The sequence below is a fragment of the Falco rusticolus genome, chromosome 4, assembly GCF_015220075.1.
Source record: "Falco rusticolus isolate bFalRus1 chromosome 4, bFalRus1.pri, whole genome shotgun sequence".
Classification (NCBI taxonomy): domain Eukaryota; kingdom Metazoa; phylum Chordata; class Aves; order Falconiformes; family Falconidae; genus Falco; species Falco rusticolus.
This window is the reverse complement of record NC_051190.1, coordinates 47,842,971-47,869,770: the sequence shown is the minus strand read 5'-3', so window position 1 is coordinate 47,869,770 and position 26,800 is coordinate 47,842,971. Positions and strand designations below refer to the sequence as shown.

At 58.8% G+C, this 26,800-nt stretch overlaps 1 protein-coding gene across 1 annotated transcript; it reads left to right on the top strand.

Annotated features, from left to right (window-relative positions):
- The first annotated feature begins 2,092 nt into the window (after positions 1 to 2,092).
- Positions 2,093 to 26,733, top strand: LINGO3 (leucine rich repeat and Ig domain containing 3). Its single transcript, XM_037384458.1, has 3 exons — positions 2,093 to 3,254; positions 12,796 to 12,899; positions 22,855 to 26,733. Exon 3 carries the CDS (start codon positions 22,889 to 22,891, stop codon positions 24,704 to 24,706), a length of 1,818 nt encoding a protein of 605 aa, XP_037240355.1. The 5' UTR covers positions 2,093 to 3,254; positions 12,796 to 12,899; positions 22,855 to 22,888; the 3' UTR covers positions 24,707 to 26,733.
- The last annotated feature ends 67 nt before the right edge of the window (positions 26,734 to 26,800 follow it).

Here is a 26,800-nt window from a genome sequence, read left to right as displayed (position 1 = left end):
CAGCCACCAAGACTCTGTAGTCATCACATGGCTCCCACTGCTGCATCCTGGGGGATGGGAGGGAAATCACTGGCTGTCACCGGAGCTGGCTGTGCTGGAGTGCTGCATTTGAGCTGGCAGGGGACCAGGTTAGTGGTACTGGGGGCTGGCACAGCCCCCCAGCAGGGAAAGCTCCCTCACTCCACCATGGAAGGGCAAACGGGGGGCAAAAGGGAGTTTACCTCTCTGTTTATTGGGTTATATTTTTTCCCGTTGGCACGTTTCAGCCAAAAACTCTTTGGGATTTTGAGTGTGTGCCAGAGCAGCTGTGATTTTTTTATTTCTCTCTCGTTTATTTTTTTTTTTTTAAATCATTTTGCTGAGTCTGTGTGAAAACGCCCCAGAAACAGTAAAACTTGTCAAGGCGCTCCTAGTGCTGGCTCTCTCAGATCAGCACCTCCAAAGGTAGAGATCCCCCCAAAGCACTGTGTGCCGACAGCCCCAGGGCATACCACCCTGTGCTTCCCCCAGCCCACCCCTGAGCTGGGGACAGGGACACCTTGACAGGAGGAGGTGACATTTGTGTTCCCCTCAGTTCACAAGGTACAGCTGTAACCCAGGTGGTCCCACTCCGTCCCCAGTCCTGATGCTGAGCAAGAGGCAGAGTTCAGAGCAATGTGGTTTATGGGTCCCCATCCTCATGGCAGGGGCAGGGCACACACACACACACACACACAACTATTTTACATAGGGCCAGGATCTTGGGATAGGGGTGATGGGTAGGGGTAAAGTCCAGGGAGCTAAGGAGAGCCCCCAAATGCCTGTGGCAGGGAGCAGGCTCTGGGTGCTCAGAGGATGGGTGGCCCCTGGCCCAGCCTGCCCCCTGTCTCCTAGTATAAGGTTATTTCTGATTAATGCAAATTTGAATTAATTGGACAGCAAGACCTGGCTCCCTGGGCTTCTCTGATGCCCAGCACAGGGCTGCGAGGCTCCAGCCCAGGGAAGCAGAGCTGTTAACCTCAGCCTGGCACCTCTTCCCTGCATTTTTGTCCAGGGCTTTCATTAAAGTCCAAATTGATGCTAAAGGGGCATCAAAGCTAGTAGGAGGAGGTGGGAACTGGGACACACCTGGAGAGGGATCACGTCTGAGCTAAAATCCACTCCAGGGGCTTTAGTGACAAACCCTTGTCTGTGCCTTGATTTCCCCCAAAGTAAAATAATGGTGTGAAGGGGTCAGATTCTAACATAAATTACTTGGATTTCTGGTGAGAGGCTTGGAGAGGGGACAAGGACAAGGTGGTGCCCTCCAACCTGGGCTCCCCTCTGTATTACCAGCACTCTGCCCCCCAAAATCAACTCTAATCCTGGCCAGCAGGCAGGGAAAGCATCTTCCATCAGATAAAATCAGATCAGCACTTGGCTCCCAGTGACAGGAGCATGAGCCGTATGGATGAAGCAATTCCCCCTGTCCCTTGATTAATAACAAGGCAGGCCTGTGGAGCGAGGAGGGGGGGAAGCTGTTTAATTGACTCTGTGTTTTTGAAACAGCAGCTTAATGACTAGGTTCAAATTAGCCAAAATCACCTTTTCATCCTAGGGAATTGAAATGAAACGTGGATCGCTCCAGCACGCCCTCCCCCCCAACACCAGCCTCTTAAAAATACATCTCCAACTAAGTTGCATTTCTCATGCTTGGATTTTTCACCTTTTATTAAGCAGATAAATTGTTATTGTTTAAAACAGCAATTAAATGCCTTCACACCCATGTAAATCTCCTGGTTTTAACTGCAGATCCAGGGATGAAACTCAAATGGGAAAGCCTGAGATGCTTGTGCCTGCACTGAAATTATAAATCCACATCCCAGAACAAACGAGCAGTAGGAGGCAGCCAGAAATCTCCATCAGCAGAAGCACTGGGCTGCAGCAAGGGATGGAAGTTGCAAGTGGAACTGATAAGGCACCCAAGCTGGGAGAGCTGTTGGCATTTCTCCTGGCAACATCCTGCACAAATGCAGCCAATCCAGGCAGGAACATCTAGCAAGGGAGCCCGTGGCACTAAATCAGCCTGGGATCCAGCGCTGTGCCTGCTCCTTACTCCTGATCTCTTCCCTCAGTTTCCCCATCTGTAAAATGGAGGACATGCTGCCAAACCCCGCTTGAAAACCGCTGCCAGATGCAGAAATTGTAACCAAATCGCTCAGGTGATGCTCATCAGCTGTCACGCAACAGATCAAGGGCACAGGACACTCCACTTCAGCAGCCTGCATCTCCTAAGCCCTGTGACCAGCGAGGCTAGCGCCAGCCTGGACCAGCAGTGATGAACGGAGCAGACCAGGAATTCTGTCAGCCCTAAGAGGGAATTGGCCTTTCCCATCCTCAAAGCCTAATTAACCAAATCATCCGTGTTTGCGGGAGGCTTTAGCAGGAGCTGAGGGGCAAGAGAGGTCAGAGGAGGAATGGCTAATGGTGAGCACTGTCTCCATGTGGGTGGTGGGTGCTGGTGGGCGCACCGACGTTGTCACCCGCAGAGCTTGGCGTCTTCCTGGCCCTGCTGTGGCTGCGTGTGGGGTAATGGAGCCCAGCGGGCGCGCAGGAGCTGGGCTGGGGCCATGCTCACTCCTGCTGTTACCGTGCTGCCGATGCCCTGTTTGTCCCAATTTCCCAGTTGGGGGGCGGGGGGGGGGAATGGCAATGGTGGTCCACAACCACCCCCGCGGGGTAAGTCTGCGGCACAGGGAGGGGGGCTCACGGTGCTGTGGGCCCCAGGACCCTGTCCCAGGGCAGGTAGGCAGGGTGACACGGGGTGGTGGAGACACCGGCTGGGTGACACGGGGCTGGGGGAGCCCAGGCGGGTACCCGGGCGTGCTGGCATGGGCTCGGGGAGCCCAGGGCTGGGGGACCCCGGGCGGACCCCTCCCCTCCGGGCACCGCAAGGCGGGGAGGAGAGGAGGAGACACCCCCCCACACCCTTCCCTGCGCTCCGCCACGGATTCCCCCCTCCCGCAGCGCAGCCCGGGGCCGCGCATCGTCCCTGTCCCCGTCCCTCCCCCGCGCTCCCGGGGCGGCGCGGCCCGGCCCGGCGGGGGGCGCGGGGGGCGGCTCCCACGCCCGCTCCGCCGCGCACGGCCAGGCACGGCGGGCGGCGGGGAGAGCCGGGGCCGGGCCGTGCCGGGGCAGGGCCGGGGTCCGTCCGGAGCCGCCGCCGCGCCGCCCCCGGGGCTGCGGCTCTGCCCGCGCCGCCGCGCCATGGGCAGCCGGGGAGCGGGAGCCGAGCGGTGAGTGCGGGGTCCCGGGGGGGGGGGGCACAGCCCGGCGGGGCGCACACGTGGGTGGGGGGGCGGCCGCGGAGCCCCCGCCGCCCTGGGGCCACCCTCGCCCCCTGCCCCCCGTACCCCCAAACCGGCTGCCCGGCCGGTGCCCACCGTCCCGGGGCTGCAGGGCCCCTCGGCGGCCGCGGGGAGCGGGGCTCAGCTCCGGGGGGGGGCGGGCAGGGCTGGCGCCCCCCGTGCCGGGTTGGCTTCCATGGCCTCAGGCGGGCGGGGAGCGGCGCCGGGGCGGGGGGGGGTCCAGCCCGAACCCGGCCGGCTCAACGCTCCGCCGCTCCTCCGCGCTGCCCTCGGCCCCGGCGCTCGGGGGGGGCCGGTACCTGCAGCCCCCCCGCCGCCAGGGCTGGGGCCGCTGCGGGCAGCCCCCCGGCGGCCCCGAGCCGGTCTGGCAGGGCCGGGAGGTGGCTGCTCCCCGCCCCTGTCGGCCCCCCCCCGGTCCAGCAGGCTCCCGCTGCCCCCCGCCCCGCAGCCGCGGCCCCCCGCACCCCCGGGGTTCGGGCCAGGCGCATCCCGCCCGCAATCCCAGTCTGGTTTACATGGGAATGTTGCCGGGGTTGTGGTTCTCCGGGAAATGGAGCAGGCAGCAATCGCAGCAGACGCGGCTCCTGTCGCCGTTCTGGAATAGCAGCCTGCTCTTCCTACTCCACATCCCGAGTACTTTTGTGCCAGTTTCTTAATCCACTTGCAAAACGGATTGAGCTTAAAACCTGACAAAAGGTGCTCTAATTCCCACCGCGTTCGCGCGAGGCGGCGGTGGCAGAAGAGCAGCTGCTGCTTCAATCCGTGCCCAGCCTTCACCCTGAGACGAGCTTTTGGGAAGGAGAAAAGAGCAAACGGGAAGAGAGAGGATAACAAAAGCAGGCAGAGCACCCACAAAATAGATGGAGAGCGGCTCAGCGTGTGGATCTGCAGCCTGGCAGCACCCAGAGTGTGAGTCCACACACTCGGAGCAAAGAGCATCGGCTGCGCCAGCCGGAGAGGCTGGAACCTGGGGATGGAGCAGGATTGGGGACGTTTGGTTGCCTGGTGAGGACCAGCCTGGGCCTTTTGAAGAGCTACCACTTGCTGCTTAGTTTTGTTGCTTGGTCTCAGCTGCCAGCTGCTGCCTGCTCCTGCCCGGCTGGGGATGCGCTGCCTGCGGGTGGGAAGCTGTCCTGCCTAGAGCAGGCCACCCCAGTGGGCACTGGTTTACCCAGGTCCAGCCCGAACGCAAGGGAGACAGCATGAGAAAAGCTGCATGCAGAGAGGGAAAGTTCCTGCAAACATCTCTCTCAATCAAATCACAAGGAATATTTAAAAAAAAAAAAATCAAACAAGCTAAAACTGAAAAATCAGAGCTGCCCAGCAGTTCCTTGCAAGCCCAGCGGCTGCTCAGTGTGATATATTCATGCATGTCTTTAAAGCCAGGGCCAGATTCTGCCGGTGGCCTTAAAAATGCAAAATGCAGGTGATGAACCGCATGGCAACCTCTTGGTAAAGCGAGGGACCATGCGGCTTTGCACCCCAAAGCTCTGCCCTTCGCCGCTGCTTTGTCATCCCTCACGCTGCAGGATGGAGGCTGGGGACAAAGTCCCTGCTGCCTGCACCCCCTGCCCTGGGTCATGGCAAGGAACGTGCCGTGCGTCCTTTAAACAGGAGAATAATTCAAGACATGTTGGGGAGCTGCCAGTGTGACAGCCTGTGATTGATCCGGTTTAATTTGAGATAATGTATCTATCAACAGTGTTCTGTGGTGCTCGTTAAGGTGGAGGGGAGGGAGCGGAGTTGCTGCCGGAGGACTAGCAGAGTTTTGGCCGGAGCAGCTGGGAGAGGTGGCTTCTGGTTCCCCCCGACATTTCTCATGGTTTTCAGAGGCTGCAGAAATCCCACTGCAGCCCTTCCCAAAGCTCTTGGTCTTTGGCTGAGCTGGGCTCAGGGGAAGATGCTCTCGAACACGGCAATGCCCAGCTTGCAAAGCAGCAGGAGAAGCACCCCTGGAGCAGGGTGCAAACGTGTCCCCACTGACACAGGGAAGCAGGAGGCAAAACAGCTTCTTGAAAGAGCTGGGGTTTTTGGCTTAAAACCCAGCAGATTTTGCTTTTATCCTGCTCTGCTGGGAGGAGGGAGCTGGAGGGCCAGAGAAATGGGGACTGGGCTGCTTTTCACCCCTCTTGGGCTGCTTTTCTGCCTCGTGGCGTCAATGCCTGGGGTGGGAAGCGGCTGCGCCAGGCTGAGCAAGGGGCTCGCTGCGGTGGCAGAGCCAGGGCATCTCCCAGGCACGGCTGGATCCTGCACCACCTCCTGCTGCTGCCAGGCTCAGCCCTTCCCAGGGGACTCGCTTCTGCCGATCCCTCACTGAAGATAACAGGGCCAGGGGCTTTTTTCATATTTTTCTAGTGTTTGGAGCTCAGGAATGTCTGTTTTTATTAGCTGTGTTAATCCTGCATTGCAAGATAACGTATCCCTCGCTCCAAGGCCCCAACCTAATCACTGCGCTTTCTCTCCAAGCAGCAGCACGGGCCCGAATTAAACATTGAATTTGAAGCCCGATGGCACAGACGGACAAGAGCGCCCAGCTGTATTTGTGCTTGGCATTTAAAGGCTTTAATTTGATGTTAGAATTGTTTGGGGTTTTTTTTCCAGCTTCGGGTGGTTGGCTTGCCACTGTTTTGCCCCCGAGCATCCTACCAGGGAGTGGGTGGCCCCGAAGCTGCCCTAAGGCAGGAGGAGCAGGCGGTTGCAGAGGAGCTGGGCTGCTCCAGCAGATAAGAGCTGCATCACTGCTACGTTCGCATCCCCAGGACGGGAGCGAGCTGTTGCCGTAGCCCTGGAAATAACATTGGAAATATAAAAGAACGTGGACGGGTGTTTTGCATGGGCAGCGGTAATTCCCGTGCCACCGGCTCGCTGTGCTGTGGGCAGCTTGGGTGGGACGCCTGGTGCCAGCAGCATCCCCCAGGTGCCGAATGCCATATCTCAGAGCTAAGGGACCCGGGGGCCAAGCGAGACTGTCCCTGAGCTTGTCCCTGGCCACACTGACTTCCCAAGTGGCTCTAAAAACCTCCAATATACACCCCGCGCATCGTTTCCCCATCTGTAAATGGATGGAGTCCGGAGGCCTAGCTTTGTAGGTTGAGATGGCAACAGCCAAACTCCTGCTGCCTGCCTGTGGCTGCAGCTGTAAAGCAACAATTAAATTGTCTGAGGAGGGCGGAGGGGGCATCATGCGGCACCTCCCCTGCCCCGGGGCAGGGGCTGCAGTGCGGGGGCAGGAGGCGCTGCTAACGCTGCTAACGGAGGGGCTGCTGGAGCCCGAAGGGCCGCTTTTCGAGTCCTGGAAAAACATCAAATCGAACAGGCGAGGGCAGAAATGTTCAGAGCAGAGATGTGAGAGGAGATGAAGGAAAGCAATAAAACCTGCAAGAGCATTTGGAAAAGATGCCGAGAGCCACTCCAGCTTGCCGGCAATGGTAGGGAAATTGATTTGGCTTCAGGTGTTATCAGTTGACTTTTCTGGAAGGCTATTTTTGAGGTGTAGTTGGGGTTTACCTTGAAAGACAAAGCAAATGCTTCCATCAGCGTTGGCTCAGGGGGTGCAGGAGCGAGGGGGCTGGACCGCAGCATCGCTCAGCTGTCGGCAGCATGCGCTGGGCAGCCATTGGCAAGGGCATGTGCTGGGTTCTCCTTTTGATCTCTTGGCTTTTAAGTTGTGACGCTTTGGGGCCGTAGCTGGACCCCTGTGCTGGCCCAGGGGTGCCCCGGCTCTGTGGGGTGTGGGAGGTGGGGGCTGAGGCTGGCCAAGATGTGGGGCCAGGGCTGGTGCGGGTGTCAAGGTGGGGGAATGGCACTTGTCGCAGAGCAGAGCACTCCCCAGCCCCGAGCACTTCTCTCGACAGAAAATGGGCAAACCAAGGACAGGAGCAAACTCACCCCAGCGTGGCCAAATAGCAGGGACTTGGGTGGATAATTTGGGCAAACTGTGAGAAATTGCTTCCCTGTGGGCAAGTTCAAAAAGCAAACGGTGAAGGCTCTGGGCTGCCATCCCCAGGCTGCCACGGTGCCTTGGTATCCACACGGGCATCCCAGGTACCAGGCTGGGGAGTGGAGGCAGCATCCATCTCGCCAAGCAGCTCAGTCCTGAGTGGCAAAGCCAGCCGCAGCCCCAACACGTGCCCTTCTCCTTCGCCCTCCTCCTTCCCGTGCCCTCTGGCTGCCCCCCAGATCTTTCCTTGCTTTCCTGCCTTCCTCTCCCTGAATCTTTCATGCCACCGTGAGCTTTGCTGCAGGTTGCAGCCCCATCCATCATATGGGTTTGTTTTTTAAAGCTGCATCCCAGCTCTTAACATCTCAGATGTGAAGCACCAGGGCTTCTTGTTTGGCTCCCGATGTGCCAGCCAAAATAGCAGCGGCCACGTACCGTAGTGGAGAGGAACAAGTGTCACCAAGAATTAAAATGACAGATCCCAGCATCAAGGTCTCCGAGGGTTTGTGCTTTATTAAGCAACAGTGAGTTCATGGGAAAGGACTTTCACCCGGAGCACTGGTTCTGCCTACAAGAAAAGAGAACTGGGGACTATATTTAGTTGTAGCCGTGTGATGAGGCGGCAGGGCCAGGCGCCGTGGGGAGCCGGGCATCCTCTGCCCTGCAAGGGTGAGCCATGTCCCTGCAGAGCCCGGGGGGATGTGGGGACCAGGTGATGGCAAGAGCTGGTGCAGAGGGACAACCCACAGTGCTGCGGGCTGGGAGAGCTGGAGGGTTCCCCTTCCTGGGCAATGGCCTCTGGGGGTCTCGCGCACCCAGAGCCACCTCGGCCATGACCGTGTGCATGTGGCAAGGCCAGGAAAGTCCCTCTGAGCAGGATTCGCCCCGTCTGCAGCTTGCTTTTGCTAAGCATCCCCCCTGGCACTGGTTTAGGAGAAAAGCAGGGGCTGCGACCCCAAGCGTGAGCAGATGTCGGCACCCATCGGCCCCTGCCCGAAGCTGCATGGTCCTTCGTGCGATTCCCTCTCCCTAAAATGTGGGTTTGTGATAATGGAGTTATTTAATAGATCAATGTTTTATCTCTTTGCCTTAGGGTCTCCTGCTTCCCACCGCCCCCTCCTATTAAAAATTCATTGTTTCTCCCAGATACCGTTGCTAGAGGGAGATGGGGAGAAATAAAGGAGGTTCTCTGAGAGGAGGAGGGAAAATATTTAATAGAAAGGGAATAGAAGAAATGTTTGAAACAAATATTGTCCCTCTCCCTCTCACTGCCCTGGGTACATTTGAGCCCGAGTGCTGTCCCTGTTACATGGCAGGACCCTGATGCTCCCGGGAGACTCAAGGAGGCCATGTGGGACCTGGGGTGAGCCCGGGCAGTGGGGACCATCCTGCTTCTCCCTGGGGCTGAGCAACCCATCGCTCTGGAGGTAGCAAAGCCCCTGCTGGCTTCAGAGCCAGGAGCGTGGGGGTATCGTGGCCACTTACATGCACAGATGCAAGCAGACACAGCGGGTCAAGGGGATGTGCCTGACCTTCAACTCATCTCGCATCCTCAGCATCTCCAGAAAAGTGCCCCCGAGGTCTTGCTTGCCTTTCTTGCTCTATTTTGATGCTGTTTCAGTCTGGAGGGATGAGAGGGTTCATTTGCAGGCTGAAATAGTTTAGAGGGGCGTTGAGGAGCTGTGGGGCCAGCTTGCCTGGGGCGCAGCAAAGCAAGGAGCTCTGGCTGTAATGTGGAGTGGCCGGGCAGCCAGGATGGCTGTAAAACAACCCAAGTCAGAGGAGCAGCGATTGCTGCCCCTGGGGATGGACCAAGTAAGACCCAGGCAGGCTCAGGAAGGTGCTTCCTACCTTCAAAAGGCCTCGTAAGCACCATCCTTGTGCCACCCCTGGCGGGTTGGTGAGCAGCAGAGGATTGCAGAGCACCATCCTGCAGTGCCAGGTAGGGTAACTAAGGCGGCTCTGACCAAGCATCTCTTCCAGACTCCATTGACTGAGTCTTTGCAGTGATCTGGTTTATGGAGACCATAATACCTAAGTTTAGGTGGGTTATTTTTTTTTCCCTTGGGAGGAAAATAAGGTGTTGAGCTCTGTGCCCGGAGCCGTGCCTTGACCGCTGTTTCAGACCCAGCCTCAGTGGTGCGGCCACAGGAGCAAACTGTGCGGGTGGTTGGTGCTTCTGGCCTCTTTTTCCAGAGGGTCACCCGGTCTGACCTTCCCCGTGCTTGGGACAGCTGGGCGCCAACTCTTCAATATTGGCAGAATGAGCTATTTTGTGTTTTTCCATTTAAATCTCATTTGAAAGAAAGTCCATCTGCTTCCCTTTGTGCTGCCAGAGGAAAAAGGCTGCTCTCAGGTCAGCCTTCTACAGAGCATCTCCTCTCCGGAGACCTGGGGGGAGCTGCATGGCCAGGACCATTGTCTCTTCTCCGTTCCAGTGCAGCAGTGAGGTGGGATGGAGCAGCGCCCCTGTAATTGAACACTAACTGGGGGTAGAAAACGAGCAGGACCCTGCAATTGCAAACCAAAGATGAAGTGACATAAATGCGGTCTAAATCGCAACCTTTTTCCATAAGCATTAACTAAGTGTGACAAATGGAAGGCGGGGGGGAATTCCTGCTTTCATTAGTCCTTGTGCCCAGGGCTGACGTGGATCTGGAGCCTCTGGTCTGCTCCCTGGGCAGTGCAGCTGGTGATGCCAGACATCCCTCCTCGTCTTGTCTTCACGTTCACTTTTTTTGCATCAAGCACCAGCCTCATGGCAAAGCGATTTCCAGCTAAGGGAGCATCCTGCTGGCATTCAGCACCGCTGCCTTTCCCTGCCTTGCTCAGTCCTGCACCAACATCTGGCAGCCTCTGGATTCAGAGTTCAGGCCCAAGTTGTTTGCTGTTGCAGTGGCAAAGGGGGTTGTGATCTGGTGGATTTGTTTCATCCAGCACCAGCCGTCACAGCTGCCAGTTGGGTTTGTTGGTGGGTTTTTTCCCCATGAATTTGCCCCGAGGTTCTTGCTGGGTCGCGGCTGTTGCTGGCCACCCAGCCACCCTGCACCCCCCAGGGGCTGTGTGGGACCCCCGGCTCAGGGGTGGCCAGGGAAGCGGAGCTCCCACACAGCACCTGCATGGCTGAGCCTCGAGCCGGTGCAGGGACCGCTCGATGCTGGATTGATGCTGTGCTGCTGGGGTCCAGCTCAGCTGCCTCCATCTCAGTAACTTCCCACTTTCCCAAGACTCTTAAGAAACAGGTCTTTTCTCTATTTCTTTCTTCTTGTTGTTTGGGGTTTTTTTGGTTTTGGGGGTTTTTTTGAACAGCTCTGCCCCGTCTCTCCATTCCTCTCCCTGGGGTCATTTCTGGCTCTGCCCTCCCCAGAAGCCAGGAGATGCCTGTCCCTGCTGGGCTGCTGCTGTGGATGGGTGGAGCTGAATTTTTTCTCTTTCTCAGATGGTTTTCCAAACTTTCCTATTTACTTTTGCAAAAAGATGTTCTTGGGGGTGCATGTTACTAAGAGAGATGATTTCAAATGAACGGCCTGTGACACCCCCTCCACAATAACACATCATTTTTATTGTTCATATTTCAATAACTGAAGGTCAAGTGGAAGCCTGCCTGGCTGGGAAGTGTGATGCTAATTGCCCTAATGAACAAAAGTCTCTGGCTTACTGCTCCATGCTCCGCGCTCCCATATGCCAGGGCAGCACAATGCTGGCTGGCTGGACCCTGGACACTGTTGGGTGTCCTGAAGCGGGGGCATGTCGGGGGGCTCCTGGGGTCTGGGTCTCTTGTGGTTTGGCCCCTGTGGGTCTCTCACGGGCTGGGATGAGCTGCAGGTTTGCTGCTGTGCACATCTGCAGGCTGTGGTTGGGAGACTTGGGGTGTGTGTGTGTGTGTGCCAAGGGTGGGGGGCTCCTGCCCCAGAGGAGCTTGACACGGGCATCCTGGTGTGGTCTTTAGGAGATACTGCTCTAGGAGACCCTGCCATAGCAGGGGTTGGACGAGGTGATCTCCAGAGATCCCTTCTGACCCCAGCCGTTCCATGATTCTGTGCTGCTGGCAACACTGGGACCTGGCAGCTGGAAATGTGGGTGCTTGCCCTCCCAGGGAGAACTTGAGGTTCCCCCAGGCCAAGCAGACAAGAGGAAGGTTTTCTGGAGCAGGGAACGGGCTGGGATTGTCAGTCCCTGGTGAAGCCCAGCCACCCTGCACCCCCCAGGGGCTGTGTGGGACCCCCGGCTCAGGGGTGGCCAGGGAAGCGGAGCTCCCACACAGCACCTGCATGGCTGAGCCTCGAGCCGGTGGGTTTTAGGGGGATCCCTCCATCTTTCGCTTTGGGGTAGTGATGCTTTCCTGTAGGAATTTCAGCTTCTCTGGAGTGCTGTGCACTCTCGGTTCACCGGGGACCCCAAAAGTGCAGTTTTACCCATCCAGAAGCAGCAGGTAGGCAGCGCTGGGGCTGCAGGAGCATGTGGGGGGAGGCTGCGGGGGGTGGCTCTGCCCGGGCAGGGGCACCCACCCTCCTGGGGTCAGCTCCGGTGCCACTGGCGATGTCCCCCCCAAGCACAAAGCGGGGGATCTGGTGGCACATGGTTCGGGCTGCCGCTGCAGGGCCCGCTCCTCCTTTCTCCACTGTTCTCCAGCGATGGAAAGCTCCTTTGGCGAAGGCTCCCCAGTCCCCTCTCAGCAGGAATTAACCTCCCCAGCTGCTGCCATGCCCCCTGAGCAGTTCTGGGGCAGCTGGGCTGGACAGGAGCAGGGGGCAGAGATGAGTTGGGGTCTCGAGCAGAGGTCAGAGCAGCTGCCAGGCTGTAACAGCATCTCTGTAACAGCATCTCTGTAACAGCATCTCTGTGTGAGTGTAGCTGAACAGGACCCGAGCCTGGGACCATCTGTGGTCTCTTAACCAGGAGGGTGTGGATTTCCCCTGAAAAAGGAGCTGTTTCAGTTCCCTCTTTCTTTGTTACAGACTAATTAAGGTTGATCCAGAGAGCTCAAAACACTTTAGCAAACTAGTGAAACGTGCTCGCAGGCTGGTGTCCTGCATCCCCTGCACCGGCCCTCAGGGCTGGGAGCATGTCTCAGCCCTGCAGAGAGCCCCGGGGAGGGACATGGGACAGGGCACTTCTCCCAGGTTTGGGTCAAATCTCCCCAAATGAGGGGGCTCCTGGCAAGCTGCCCATGGGCACCTGCTGTGGGGGTGCTGCCTCCTGGCATCCCCGCAGGTGATTGCCCAGGAGCGTTGCCGGGTCTTCCCTTGCTCCATCCCAGAGCTGCTGTTGGCTCCAACACTCTCCTCTTTGTCAGAGGACACTTCAGGATACAAAGTGCTGTATCATTTTATGGATGTAATTGGGCAAGCTGGAATGGTCAGGTCACACATTGGGCTGGAGCAACACTATGGATGCTTCGATGCTTCCCCTCTCTGCGAGGTGCCCGTGTGCCACGTCCTTGGGTTTTGGGGGCATTTATTTGAGATTTCTGTGCTGGACACTGTGGAAAGGTGATTGACAGTCGTCTCCTTGTGCTGTTTTGCCCAGAGGAGCCGAGGCTGGCTGTGCCGGACACTTTGCTGTCTAAACATCCCCGATCTCAGATGCCACAGCAGACCCAGATGTTGGTGCGGCCCCGGACCTGCAGAACGGTGAGCACCCCCCGGGCTTGAGCAGGGGCGGGGGGGACAGCAGCATCCCTGCCCTTGCACCTCATGGGATCTGTACGCTGGGATGCTTGAAATCCAACTCATTTCTAGCTCGTGGCCATCCCTGCTTGGTGGCATTAGCTCCCTCCTCGTCCCCACCATCCTTTTTCAGTGTGGAGCACTTGGTACCATCGAGCTGGTGGTTTATCCCACGTAACAGCTGAGAAATCTCCTGCCTGTTGCCATGGCCCCAAAATGAAGAAAAAGTAACTGAAGTGGGGGTGTGATGTGAAGCTCAGGGGCGTTCAGCTCTGTTACACCCTCTGAGGCCACTGGCAGACAGCAGCGGGGACCCCAGACTTGGCCGCACTGGCCTGCACGCGCAGCATCGCTTTGAAGAGTGGCAGTTTGGGGTTTGGGTGGGTTTCATGGGATTCGGGAGTCCCCCAGCTCTGGGAGAGGGGCTCTGGAGCCTTTGCCCTTGCTCTGCTGTCAAGATGCCGGACAGGGAGTGAAGCGATACAGCCCTGCCATCCCCTTCCCCTCTTGCCATGGAGACTTCTGACTTGTGGGGACCTCACTGGGGCTGCGTGTGGGAAGGGAGATACTGCCCTGGTCCTGCAGCCACAGCTGATGCCCCGAAGCTGTAGATCTGGGGACAGACACCAGCGTGTCTTGCTCCAAATGTCACCACTTGCTGCAGTCTCCAGCCTGGAGGAGATGCGGGGGTGGCGCAGCTGGACACCCCCCCCCAGGGCCCGGGCAACCCCCTCCGAAATCTGAGCAGCGAGGCTGGGGGGGCCTCTGCTCTCCCAGGGCTCAGGCAGGGCTGGGACGAGTCCGCCGTCCCCCTCCCCTCCCAGGGACTTATTACAGTGGGGGGTTCGGTCTCTCTCCCACTGGCAGGATGAGGTATAGATTGCAATGTCAAGCGTTATTTCACCCTGTAATGGCGTTTTGCTTTCTTTGCTCGCTGCTCCCATGATCGTAATTGGGATGGCAATGAAATTGCCAATGCAGTAGCTTGTGGACAGGTCTTAAAAAATGCATTCAGCCCAGGACTGATGCTGAGCAGAGCTGAAAGGTGGAGGGGAGGCTTTTGCTCCGCACTCCCCTTGCCTGGGATTCCAGCTGTGAGCAGGGTTTCCAGCAGATCAGGGGCTCCATACCTGCCCCTCTCACCCCCCTGCACCCACAGAGGTTTGCTAGCAGAGCCACAAGAAGCTCGTTATCCTGTAGAGAGCCGAGCAGTCCTGCTGGGACCGCTTGCTTTCCCCCCATGGCTGCCTCTCCTGCCCTGTCCTCGGAGCAGACATCTGTCTGTCAGCCTGCTCATCCTGCTCATCCTGCCCACAGGTCCAGCCGCCCAGTTGAATTAAAGCCTCCCAAGTGATGCATCACCCTCCCGAGGTGAGGTGCCCGTGGGCTGGCAGCAGCCAGCCCCAGGGCTCCAGGCTCGCTCTCTGGAGGGAAGCCGGGCTCGCCAGCGTGCCAGGCACCCTTGCACCCCCCGCCGTGGGTGAGGGCACCCCTGGGGCTGAGCCCTCAGGAGCAGGGTCCTCTCTGAGGGTCAAGCCTGGAAATAGCTGTCATTTTATCTGTGTGCCTTGGAGAGGTAGCTGTGACCACCTTGACTTGGTTTTGTGCAACCCTGGCTCTGCGCTGGGTGCCACTGCAGTTCAGGTAAGGGATGAAGAGTAGACTTTGCCATCAAAGGTCCAGTGCCGGCAGCTGGAAGCATCAATCACGGTGTGAGATTTACATGCCAGACTCCCAAGGGGCTCAGGCCAGCATCACCAAGATGCTGAGCTTAATGAACAACCTAATCTAACGAGGGCTGGCGCGCTGGACCAGGTGGACAAATGAGGTCATTTGCCGGGGCAAAGCCTGCGGGGAAGCAGCTGGTGCTCAGGCTGCTGCGATGTCCTCGACCAGCAGCTGGGGGGGGGCTCTGCCAGGTGCTGGCCGGGGCTGGGGCCAGCGGCTGCATGTGTGCCAGCCTGGGTGCGCCGCGCGCCCCCGAGCAGCGTCATCAATCAGCTTTCTGAAGGGTGGCTAATTACAGTGTATGCTTTTCAGTTATGATTATTAATCATCCTGCTCCTGTACTTCATTTATTATGGAGCTGCCTGGGTTAGAGGAGCAAAGACACAGGGCCCCTTCACGTGGCCAGGTGGCACGTTGTCCCTGCTGCTTGGGAGCCCCTTCGGATGCTGTGGCAGGACATGGGTGCTCCCAGTGAGGGGGGACAGCGAGCTCTGCCTGGGGATGTCCTGCTTGGCCAGGTTCCAGCAAGCTCCCTCCGTCCCCTTCCACGTGGCTCCAGCCATGCGTGGCACACGGGCTCCGGTGCTCTCTGCCGCCCAGGGTTTGTTCCTGGGGTGCTGCTCCCAGGCTGGGTTTTGGCAGCCCTGGTGCAGAAGGTACGCGATGAGCTCGTAAAGCAGCCACACGCCGTGGGAGGCAGGAGGGGGAAGGAGCTGCAGGAGAAGGAGCAAATTCCCCTTTCTCATTTAATGACTTTTATCTGTGTCTCAGTGGGGGCAGGAGCCCTTGCCAGGAGCACAGCCCTGCGTCCTGAGATGCTCTGCTCGTAGCCAGGGTACGTGCCTGCCTGGCTGTCACGGCTGTGCTGGATGGGGCTGTTGGGAGCGTGTGTTTTCTACATCTTGCAGCAGCATCGTGGCGTGGGCTTTAAAACCCAACAGATGCCAGGAGGACGTTTCCCGGGGGCTCGGGTTGCCCGTCCCCGCTCTCGGTGCTGGGTTGGGGAGAAACCTGAGTACGGGCAGACCCCCAGGCTGGTTCGGATGAGGAGCTTTGGTTTGGATGAGGAGCTCTGCAAAGCCTCCTGGGCTGCATCCTGCTGTTCAGTGGGAGAGGGGGGAGGTGGTTTACAGGGGGAGCCTCCTAGACCCGGGTGGCCTCTGAGCTCGTTGCTGGGTCCTCTCCCAGCCGAGTGGATGCTCAGGGACAAGGACACCATGGGATCTGTGGCCAGCAGCTGGTCGGGTGACAGACAGTGATGGCAAAGCATTGGGGTGAAGTCCCAGGGACGTGCATCGTCAGCCTGCATTTGCCTTCCCGACCCTCTTCATCCTGCCCATGACATTAACGGCTTCTGCAAATTAAAAGTTCTCACTGCGCAGCAGAAACTTGCTGGGAGTCCTGAAAAAAATAATCCCCGGTGCCCATCCGGGGACCACCGCCCCTGACTAAACCCAAGCTCAACTCCAGTGTTTTCTGAGCGATGCCAGTGGAGCAGCTCACCACCAGCAAGGCGTTCTGGTTGGAGACAGGGAGTGGAGCCCAGCCCTGGTTCCCGCGTGGTCCAGCAGGTGCTGAGGTCGTGAAGGTCTGGGCCAGGTTTGCTCTCAGCCACCATCGCCCAGTGGGTGTCGGGATTCAGATCTGGCTGGTGGTTCAAGCCAACTGCTTGGGTTGAAATAAGAGTGTAGCACCCACCAGTCCTGCTCCCCCTTCCCGCGTTTTAGAGGAGTTACTCACCTTGGTAGAGAAATAAAGATGCTTGTGGAATGTTAAATACCTCCCCAAAGCCCCTGTTGCTGATGAGTGGCTCCTGCACCTCGTTCCCTAGTACATGCAGTGACCTTTTAGAAATGTTGTACATTGTGGTCGTATCTAAATGTCTTCTCTCCCGGGAGCATCTTGTAGAGATAGAGATTCAGACATGACGTCTATCAAGAAGAAAAGCAGATTGCGGCCAATCTGTGGCTGCCTGTGCAGTATTGCCTGGGCCACGTGCTCAAGAATCATAAGGTTGACTCTAAAAATAAGCCATGGCTTCTTTCAAGTTGTCTCCTTGGTGTCTTAGCTCATTAGGGAATCCTCATTTCTGGGTTTTCGCAGCATTTGTGAGGGTTGGGAGTTTCCACGTGGGAGGAAAAGTGGAGAGTCCTGTGGTTTCGACTGTTGAGGACTCAGCTAGGACTCAGGATGGGATCACAGGGTGGGAAGACAGCTCCGTTAAGACATCAGTCGTGGCTTTTGCTGGGTAGAAAGGGTAAATCCTGCCTCTGCTGAAAGCTCACACAGCCTTCGTGCTCCAGCATTGTCTCGGCTGGCCCCGAAACCTGGGGCCGTTGAGCAGGGGGAGACGAGTGGGATGCAGCAGCTGCCAGTCACCTGAGTAACTCCCTTCTACAGAAGGTTTCCACGCTGTTCGAGCAGTCCCTTGAAGTCACGCCTCGGGACACTTTCTGCAGTGGCCCAGCAGGAGCTGGTCTCCTCACAGACATCTCTCCTCCGACACTTTCTTCTTCCATCTCTGTGAGTCGTCAGGAAAGCCTGTTTCTGTTTGAGCTGGCTCAGGAGGGTGACTCTTAGGAGGACAGCCACCACGGGTCCCTGCTGGGCTCTGCCATGGCTGTTGGTTGCAGTCACTTGGCTGCCTGGTGCCCCGGGGAGCCCCGACCTTGGGGCATTTGCCAGGTCTTGCAGGCACGAGCCACCGCGGCGTGGGAGCACCCACCGTACGGAGCCTGCCGGCTGCCCTCCTGCTGCAGAGGCTGCCCCACCGCCCACCCAGCCGCTCGGTTGTCCCCGCCGCTGCTCCCGCTCTGCCTCCTGCCTGCTCCCACCCGGCTTTGCAGGGAGCTGAACTGACCCAGAAAAACATGCTGTGGAGTGGCAGAGCTGGAAGAATTTGTTTCCCAGCCAGACTCTGATGGGATTAGGAATAACTCTCTGCTAGATAATTCTCCATTAGGTCTGGTGATTGATTTTCTTCCTTCTTATCCCCAGCTCTCTCCTCCTCTCCCTGTTTCAGCTGGATTATTCTCATGCTTGGTTTGCTAATTGCCTGATCACTAGAGCCTCGCTAGAGCAAGGCGCAGGCACGTCACTGGCCTCCTCTGACCCTCCAAGTTTTCTGCCTCTTTGTTTATGCCTCAGATCTGATCTATTCTCCTCCACTCCCCAGCATAAGCAGAATTGTTTCTGCTGCCCTCAGCAGAGGGAGAAACCTGCTGGTGTCACTCCTACAGCCAGGGATGCTCCTTCAGCTCCTCCCCATCATCTCCATCCTCCCCATGCCCCCTGGTCTTTCCTGTGGGTTTTCCAAGCTCAGCGTGGCCACATACCCATTGGTTTTGCAGACTCCAGGCAATGGATAAAATAAAACTGCAAGAGCCACAGGTTTATTTTTGGGTGGTGGCAGGAGAAACCCTGGAGACACTGAGCAGCACAAGATCGCCTTTGGTCCCTGTTTCAGTGCCCTTGGAAAATGTCCCTGGTGACTGTGCTCTGCTGTGAGCAAAGCCACCTGCAGCCGTGGCTGGAAATACATGGTTCAAATCCCTGACTTCACGTTTGGGCACGGATTTTTTTTGTATCAGCTCTGAAAAATGCCTAAAATTGCCCCGGGGGGCCAGTGTCAGCCTGCAGGTGCTACAGGTTGATTTGGGCAGCATCACCAGTGAGAGCTGAGCACGAAGCAGACATCCCGGGGGCTCTGGGTGTCTCCGTTGCAACCCAAGACCCCCGCGGGCAGGCTGTGCTTTTGCTGGTTGTTGCAGGGTATAAATAGGGGCGCGGGGTTTTCTAGTGGGGAGGAAGGAGCAGGCGTCTGGATGGGTTTTGGCACAGGACTGGGGAGCTGGGCTCCTTTTCGGGTCTTGAAGGGCTCTGGCTCTGGGCTTCCCCGTGCCAAGGCTCCCACCCGGAGGCAAAGCCCAGAGCTCAGCCTGGCACCCACCCATGGGAGTTGATGGAGTCCCCGTTCAGCGCGCGCATCCTCCGCTCCAAGCCAGCAGCTCCGAGTGGTTTGAGTCCCAGCCGAGCCATCGAGCCTGCTTGATGCAGCTGTACCCCATTCCTGGGAACGCAGAGTTCATCTAGTTGATAACCCAGGACCGGGGAGCACAGGCAGTTTGTGCTGATGGAGAGTCCGGCGCTCTGCCCGAGCAGTCTTGGCAAGCTGGAAATAAGCCAGGGGAAATACCACCCTGCTTCGGCAGGGATGCTCGGCCACACCATCCTCCTCCCAAATCCAGTGCAGGGGCTGAGCGGGGCAGTGGCGCCTGCGAGGATGCTGGCACGGCCCCCAGCGAGCACGGAGGTGCCGCTGTCTGCGCCGAAGAGCTGCTGGCACAGAGCCTGGCAGGCTGGGGACGGCAGCCGGGGAGCGAGGGCGGCCGTGGGCAGGCAGCTGGGACGCTTCGCTGCCAGGGCAGGGCTGGCTGCTGGCAAGCAGCATCGAGCAGGCAGCGCTCGGGGTGTTTCCAGCAGCGTTTGGCTGCCGGCGGTGTTTGTAGGAGCCCTCTCCTGTCTCATGTCAATTTGGGATGTGCTGGCACGGGTTGCTGGCACTGCCACCTCCCTGTCACCTGTGTGTCAGGGCACACACATCCCCCCCATTGGTGTTTTGAGGATGAGCCTTTCAAAAATGCATGGGGGTCCCAGCATTGCTTTCTGCCCTGGTTTTTCCTTCCCTGCCTGGGGGTCTCCACCCTCCCCTGGGGTCCCCTGCATCCCCTGTCCCAAGCATGTAGCCTCCCCAGGCAGACCTGTGAAGGAGGTGACACAGGCTCATCCAGCAGCAGCAGTGGGGTTCCTGAAGGAGAAGGTCTCGGCAGGACCGTTTTGCATCTTGCAAGTCAATGGTACGATAAAACAAGATGCTTTTTTGACCGAAGCATTTGTACGTGCACGATGTCAAAACAGGGGAACCTAGAAATGTCACCCTTGGCTTATTTTCTGGTCTTTATTCAGAAAAAGGGAGGAATGGTGGCTGAGGAGCAATTGCTGTCTGAGGAGCTGAGTGTGCCAAGCGTGTGCCACCAAAGCAGGAGCCGTTCGAAGCGGGTGACAGGGATTTGCCGCCTCCGTTTCCCGGAGCAGCGGTGGTGAGGCAGCGAAACCCCACCTGTGAGCTGGGGTGGCTGGCAGCTGAGCATCTGCGAACCGGGTGGCTGGGGAGCACCGTGCTGGGGTGGCTGGAACAAAACAGGCTCAGTGGCCACCTGTCCTGGTGGGGAGGGGGGGAAGGAGCTGGGGGCTGCTCCCAGGGGCTCTGAGTTAGCCAAAGGTGGTCTGCTTGGCTTCCCCACCCTGTGCCGCAGCCCCTCAGCCGCAGGCTTTCCCGGCTCTGTTCCCCAGCCCTGCAGGCAGCAGGCGTGTTATTTTTAAAAATAAATTAAATGTGAAGAAGAGCCTGTATCTAGGCCTTCAACTGGAGTCTTAATTGGCCTCAGTCCCCGGGGACGAGGTGAGCCCTGGAGAGCACCGCGCTGTCGGAGTCATGAGCTATTAATAGCCAGTGGGCTCAGCTCTGTGCTGGGCTCTGCCCGGGCTGGATGGGGACCATGGGGTCCCAGTTGTCACTGCAGGGGACACGAGGTCTCCACAGCTGGGGCAGCTTCTGCGGGATGTTCCGGGGCCAGCAGAGACCCCCACTCCAGAGCGTGTATCCACCTGGATTTGCTGGGAGGGGAAGCTCATCCAGCACCCATTAATCCCCTGCTGTGGGGTTTGCTGAGGGTGTCGGGGCCGTGCCCAGCTCCACCAGAGCACCCATGGGTGCTCTGCTGCAGCTGCGGAGCGGGGAGGGTAGCCATGGGCCATGGCTCCTGCTCCCCGGCTGCCGGGTAAAACAACGCCAGCGGGTTCATACCTCTGCTTAGAGGATCAGGTGGCCAGAGTAGTAACCAAAAGTGGAGTATGGTTACCGCGGGCTCATTCATAATAAACACGGCGGTGAGCTGGCGTGCTCATGGGCTGCCTCAGCACCGTGGCTGTGGGCAGGGGAAGGGGCCAGATCCACCCCCAGCCCCTGGGGGACGTGACGGCAGGCACAAGATACAGCCAAGCATAGAGATGCTACCTAGAAAAAATGCGTCACAGTCAACTGGGAAGGTGTTTTTCCTGTGGGATTGCAGGTCGTGCCCGAGTGCATCCTGCCCATTCAGCCCTGCAGCAGAGCAGGAGCAGAGCCTTCTGAAGTGGGGGGACCAAGGAAGCCACCCCCCCCCCCCCATCCCAGAGCCAGCTCGGGTTCCCAAGGCCACCAGCCAGGCAGAGCCGAACGCAAAATGCTCTTGGCATGGCTGTGAGCAGCCTCCCAGAAGGCAGAAGCTGCCAAGCAGCTCCAGCCACATCCCTCCTCCAGTGCTTGGGGGGCATTTGGGGACCCCCAGTCACTGGACAGGGGGGTTTGGGTGCAGTGGTGAAGCCTGAGCACTGCTGGAGGGGGCTGCATAGCTGGCGAGGGGGTAAGAAGGGGCTGGGGCATCAAGGGCATCTCTGGTCCCACCCCACTGTCCTCCAGCAAGGAAATGTGATGCTGCATCCCACCCGGCTGCTGGTCCCCTCCCTGTGGTTGTGTGAAAAATGGGAACACTTCCCTCTCGGCTGGAAGAAAAAGGGAAATGTGGCAAGATTAAGGCACGCACCAAAAAAAAAAAAAGTCATGGATTCATAGAATAGGAAAAGCCATGGAATCATTTAGGTTGGAAGAAACCTGTGATGGGCTGAGCGGCTCCGGACATCGCATCCTCCCGTCCCCCCTCCCCACATTTGGCTGGGCTCTGGCAGCCGTGTTTGGGGTCCCTGATGGACCCAGAGGGACAGAAGTGAGGGGGTGGGGGCTTGGGTAAGGAAACAAGGTCCAGCGCTCCCCGGAGCCAGGGCTTGGGCTTCCCTGAGGCAGAAGGGCTGGAGCCAGCCTGGCTGCCTCTCGGGTACTGCACACCAGTTTGTCCCAGTGCTGTGGGAGTGATGGGATGTGGTCCCCTGTGCTTGAGGGGTCGGTGCCCCACTGCCCCTTCAAACCATCAGTCTGGCCGTGCTGAAAATTTGGAAAACAGCGAAGGCAGGGCTCGGAGTCTGTGAGCGGAGATGTCCCAGGGACAGGCAGGTTTGTCCCCGGTGAGGGCCGCTGGAGCGCAGGTAAACACTGTCGATGGAGAGCAGCTGGGAAGAGGGATGCTCTTGCCTCCTGCCCATGAGGTGCAGTGGCCAGGAGACACCTGGGAGGGCACAAAGCAAATAAACCCTGGCAGTGAGGAGGTGGAGGAGTCAGAGGTGGAAGAGGAGGAGGAGGAGGGGGAGGAAGAGGAGAAGGAGGGGCTGCCAGGACATGGTGAGCATCTCCCCATGGAGGCAGGCATGCCAGGATGCATGCAGGCCCAGAAATACCCCACAGCACCCCAACCAAGCAGCTCTGCCACTTAATTAGGTTAATGACAGTGCTTCATTATGGAAAGGGGGACTGTGGAGTGCGTTTCCAGGTGCAGTGGCAGCCCAGCGGCTTTGGGGCGCGGAAAGGGACGGGCAGTGGGAAAGGGGAAGCAGAGAAAAGGGAAAGCAACAGCCAAGTGCTAATCCCTGGAAAGGAGGGCAGCCAGGGCACCACGCTGCGCAGGGTCGGCATTAATCCCTCTGCTGTGAAGATTGTGCCGCAGCTGCCTTAATCTCCACTCCGAGAGGGCGATGCTGGGGACAGGGATGGGAGGACAGGTCCCTACGTGCAGCACTGAGCATCCCCTGTCCTGGGGGACCTCACGGAGCCCCGGGCTTGGGAAGGATTTGTGCTGCCAGATAAGACCTCGCTGCAGCTGCAGGGGGAGCCGAGGACATGTGGCATCCCACCTGTGTCATGAGTTTGCAAGGCCTCTGGCTGCATCTCTCTGCTCCTACACTGCCCTTTCACAAACCTCTCCTCCTGCCTCGGTTCCTGTGCTCTCCCAACAGAATGTGCGGGCAGTGGGGCTTGTTTACCCCAGGTTTGCATGGGGCACAATCACAAGGTCACCCATTAGATGCTGAGAGTGGGGTCCAGTGGGTTTCCTGGGGGGTGCTGGGGCCTTACCAGCACCACAGGCCACGGTCTGGGGAGCATTTTCCAATCTCAGCCCATAGACGGGTGATCTGGGGCTGGGTAGGACTTTGTTAGCCTCCCCCAGGCTTGCCACTCACTCTGCATCTCTCTTCCTTCCAGGCACATGGGGGAACAGTAGTGAGCCCGTAAGACCATGCTCTACACAATGACATGGTGGCTTCTGGTCCTGGTCCTCCACCTGGTCCTCCTGAGCCCCCCGCGGGTGGCAGCCTGCCCTGCCCGCTGCGAGTGTGTCCCGCAGATCAAGTCGGTGGTGTGCCACCGCAAGCGGCTCACCTCCATCCCTGAGGGCATCCCCACCGAGACCAAGATCCTGGAGCTCAACAAGAACCGCATCCGCTGCCTGAACCCGGGGGACCTCTCCCCATACCCGCTGCTGGAGGAGCTGGATTTCAGTGAGAACATCATCTCCAATGTGGAGCCGGGCGCTTTCAGCAACCTGTTCAACCTGCAGACCTTGCGGCTGCGGGGGAACCAGCTCAAGCTCATCCCACCAGGGGTCTTCACCAAGCTGACCAACCTCACGCTCCTGGACATCAGCGAGAACAAACTCGTCATCCTGCTGGATTACATGTTCCAGGACCTGCGAAACCTGAAGAGCCTGGAGGTGGGCGATAACGACTTGGTGTACATCTCCCAGCGGGCCTTCTCAGGGCTGCTCGGCCTGGAGCAGCTGACCATCGAGAAGTGCAACCTGACCTCCATCTCAGCGGAGTCACTCTCCTACCTCCAGAACCTGGAGGTGCTGCGGCTCCGGCACCTCAGCATCTCTGCACTGGAGGACCAAAACTTCAAGAAGCTCTACAACCTCCTGCAGCTGGAGATTGACAACTGGCCGCTGCTGGAAGACGTCTCCCCCACCAGCTTCCAGGGCCTGAACCTCACCTCGCTCTCCATCACCTACACCAACATCACAGCCGTGCCTGCCGCTGCCTTGAGGAACCTGGTATACCTCCGGTACCTGAACCTGTCCTACAACCCCATCAGCACTGTGCAGAAGGGCTCCTTTAAAGACCTCATCCGGCTCCAGGAGCTCCACATTGTGGGCGCTCTCTTGATATCCGTGGAGCCGCAGGCTTTCTCCGGCCTGAGACAAATCCGGCTGCTCAACCTCTCCAGCAACTTTCTCTCCACGCTGGAGGAGAGCACCTTTCACTCCGTCAACACGCTGGAGACACTGCGGGTGGATAGGAACCCCCTGGCCTGCGACTGCCGCCTCCTCTGGATCCTGCAGCGGCGGAAGACGCTCAACTTCGACGGGCAGCAGCCCATGTGCTCCTCGCCCCCTGAAATCCAGGGCAATGCCCTGCGCGACTTCCCGGACTCTGTGCTTTTCGAGTACTTCACCTGCCAGAAGCCCAAGATCCGGGATCGGAAGCTGCAGCACGTGACAGCCCAGGAGGGGCAGTCCGTGTCCTTCCTTTGCCGGGCAGACGGGGAGCCAGACCCCTCCATTGCCTGGGTGTCCCCCCAGCACCGCATGATCACCACCCGCAGCACAGGGCGGGTGACCGTGCTGCCTGGGGGCACCTTGGAGATCCGCTTCGCCCAGGTGCAGGACAGTGGCACCTACATCTGCATCGCCAGCAACGCAGGCGGCAACGACACCTACTTCGCCACCCTGACAGTCAAGGGTCGCCCAGCTGATGGCTCCCGCTACGCAAACCGGACTTTATACCTCAGCGAGTTCAACGACACCTCCCACAATGACACGCAAGTCTTCTTGAAGTTTACGTTGGACCTCAAGACCATCCTGGTCTCCACGGCCATGGGCTGCATCACCTTCCTGGGCGTGGTGCTCTTCTGCTTCCTCCTCCTCTTCGTCTGGAGCCGGGGCCGGGGGCAGCACAAGAACAACTTCTCAGTGGAGTACTCCTTCCGCAAGGTGGACGGTCCCACCACCACCACTGGCCAAGGAGGAGCCAGAAAGTTCAACATGAAGATGATCTGAGCCTCTCCCAGAAGAGAACCGTTGTCTGCTGCCTGGGCCCGGGCACGGCCACGGCGGAACGGGGTCGAAGGGGTGGTGGGAGCACCAGGGACGTCCCAGGGCTGGTGGCGGGACCTCACAGTGCTGGGACACAGACGGAGACATGGCAGAGGTGCCGTGGGCCAGCAGGGTCAGAACCACATGGACCTTAGGGGCGGGGAGCGATGGCCACGGCTGTCCCGGCCCTGTGGTGAGCCCTTGGGGCACAATGGCTCAGCAGCCGTCGCAGCTCCAGGGGCTCCCGATGTAGCCAACATTTTTGCTACCAACTATGCATTTCTCTTGCCAAGAGATCAGCAGCGTTTGGGCCTGGGAAAAAAAAAACCCTGCTTCTTTTTTTTCCCCCTTTCCCATTTTTTTTAAGAGACTCTCCGGAAAACTTTCCTGGTGGTTGTTTATGGTTCTCTTTTCTTGTTGTTGGTTTGGGGGGGGGGTTGGTCCAATGATATGTTTTTTAATGAATTTCCAAGAGAAAAGTCTTCCTGGGCGATGCAGGACTGGGGTGCTGGGGGAGGTTGCGCTGAGTTGGGGGTCTCCCCCAGCCCCTCGGCAAAGCCAGACCCCCTGGGGCACAGCCGTGCTGTGATAGCTTCCTGTCGGCAGATTTAAGACGCAGCATCTGCAAATGCGGGTGCCCAGGGATGCTCCTGCACAAGCAATAATAACCCACCCAAGGCCGGGCTCTGAGGAAGTGTCAGCAAGAAAAAAGGAAGAAAAGAGGCAAAATGAGGCCAAGGTCGCTAAAACCAGAAGGAGCAGCCCCAGGGTGAGGCAAAGCCCTTTGCATCTGCCCAAGCTGCTGCAGGAGCAGTGAGGGTGAAGGGCTGGGGAGTCGGGATTCGCGAAGGTGCAAAAGGCACTTTTGGGTCCACTTTCTGTGGTTTGCAAAGTCCAAGTCTGCAGGAGAGCGGGAGCTGGCTCGTCCTGCACAGGGCAGCGGTGCAGCCTCAGGAAGGGGAGAAGGGCTCGCAGGAACCAGCTGGGGAACCAGTGGCAGAAGCAGACACAGGGAGAAGGTCCCAGCTGGCACCTCCGTCGTGTCTGCCTGGATCCCGCACCCTCCAGCGCTGATGCCCACGGGTGGGTGTCCCCGGGCTCCCCTCTCAGGGCAGCACTGTATGGGTGGGAGAAGGGGCAGAGCTGGCACAGCTGGAAGGGAAGACCCTGGATGGGACTTAGAGAGGCCAGGGAGCCCATCACTTTCCTCCTCCTCCTCGTCTGCTCCTCCCATGTGCACACGCAGAGGTTGCTGCAGGTCCCACCTCTGTCCCCATTCCAGGGGGAGCATGTCCCCCACCTGGATGCCCCTTCTCCAGCCGGCGGCGCTCAGGCTGGGCACTGGGAGCTGGAGAAGGCGGCTGCCCGTCCCCTGCCCGTCCCCTGCCAGGCATCCCCGGCCCTTTGGGGCTGCGCGGGAGGCAGGAGCTCACCAGGGCTGGGGGCTGGGGCCCCCCCATGATCTTTCCTGCGTGAGGCACAAATTAGAGCAGCTGCTGGGATCATCCCCTGCACCCCGTCCTGCTCTTGCACCCACGGGTGTTGGGTGCCCCCAGCTGAGCCCCAGCAGGGTGGGGGGCGAAGGAGCCGGTGGGTGCAGCACCCAGTCCTCTCCAAGGTGCTCCCGGGGCTGCTCCCCACTGCAGCCGGTCACTGCCAGGATCCAGCCCCCGACCTGGGCGGGGAAGGCTGCCCAGATCCCCCCATCCATCCCCTGCCATGACCCCCACCGGTGCCCGTGGCCCCCCGCATGCCCAGTGCCCCCTCGCTCCCCAAGCCGTGCATGCCGTGTCGTGCCAGGGGTCCCACCGGCCTCACCGCGCACCCTTGTTCGGTGGCTGGGGTGGGTTTTTTTACCTGGGAGGGTGGGGGTGGGGGGGTCGGGCACAGACCCTTGCAGCCGGGAGCAAAGGCAGGTTTGGCCAGTGCAGCCCCGGCACAGTTTTATATGTCATGAGCATGTGAAATGTATTTGGGGCGGGGGGAGGGGGGGGGGGGGAAGAGAAAAAAAACGGGACTTTTGTGGCTAGTCTGGTTTGTTCCCCCCTTTTCTTCTCC

Coding starts and splice junctions, on each gene's coding strand:
- LINGO3 (XM_037384458.1), top strand. CDS start 22,889: ATGCTCTACACAATGACATGGTGGCTTCTGGTCCTGGTCCTCCACCTG.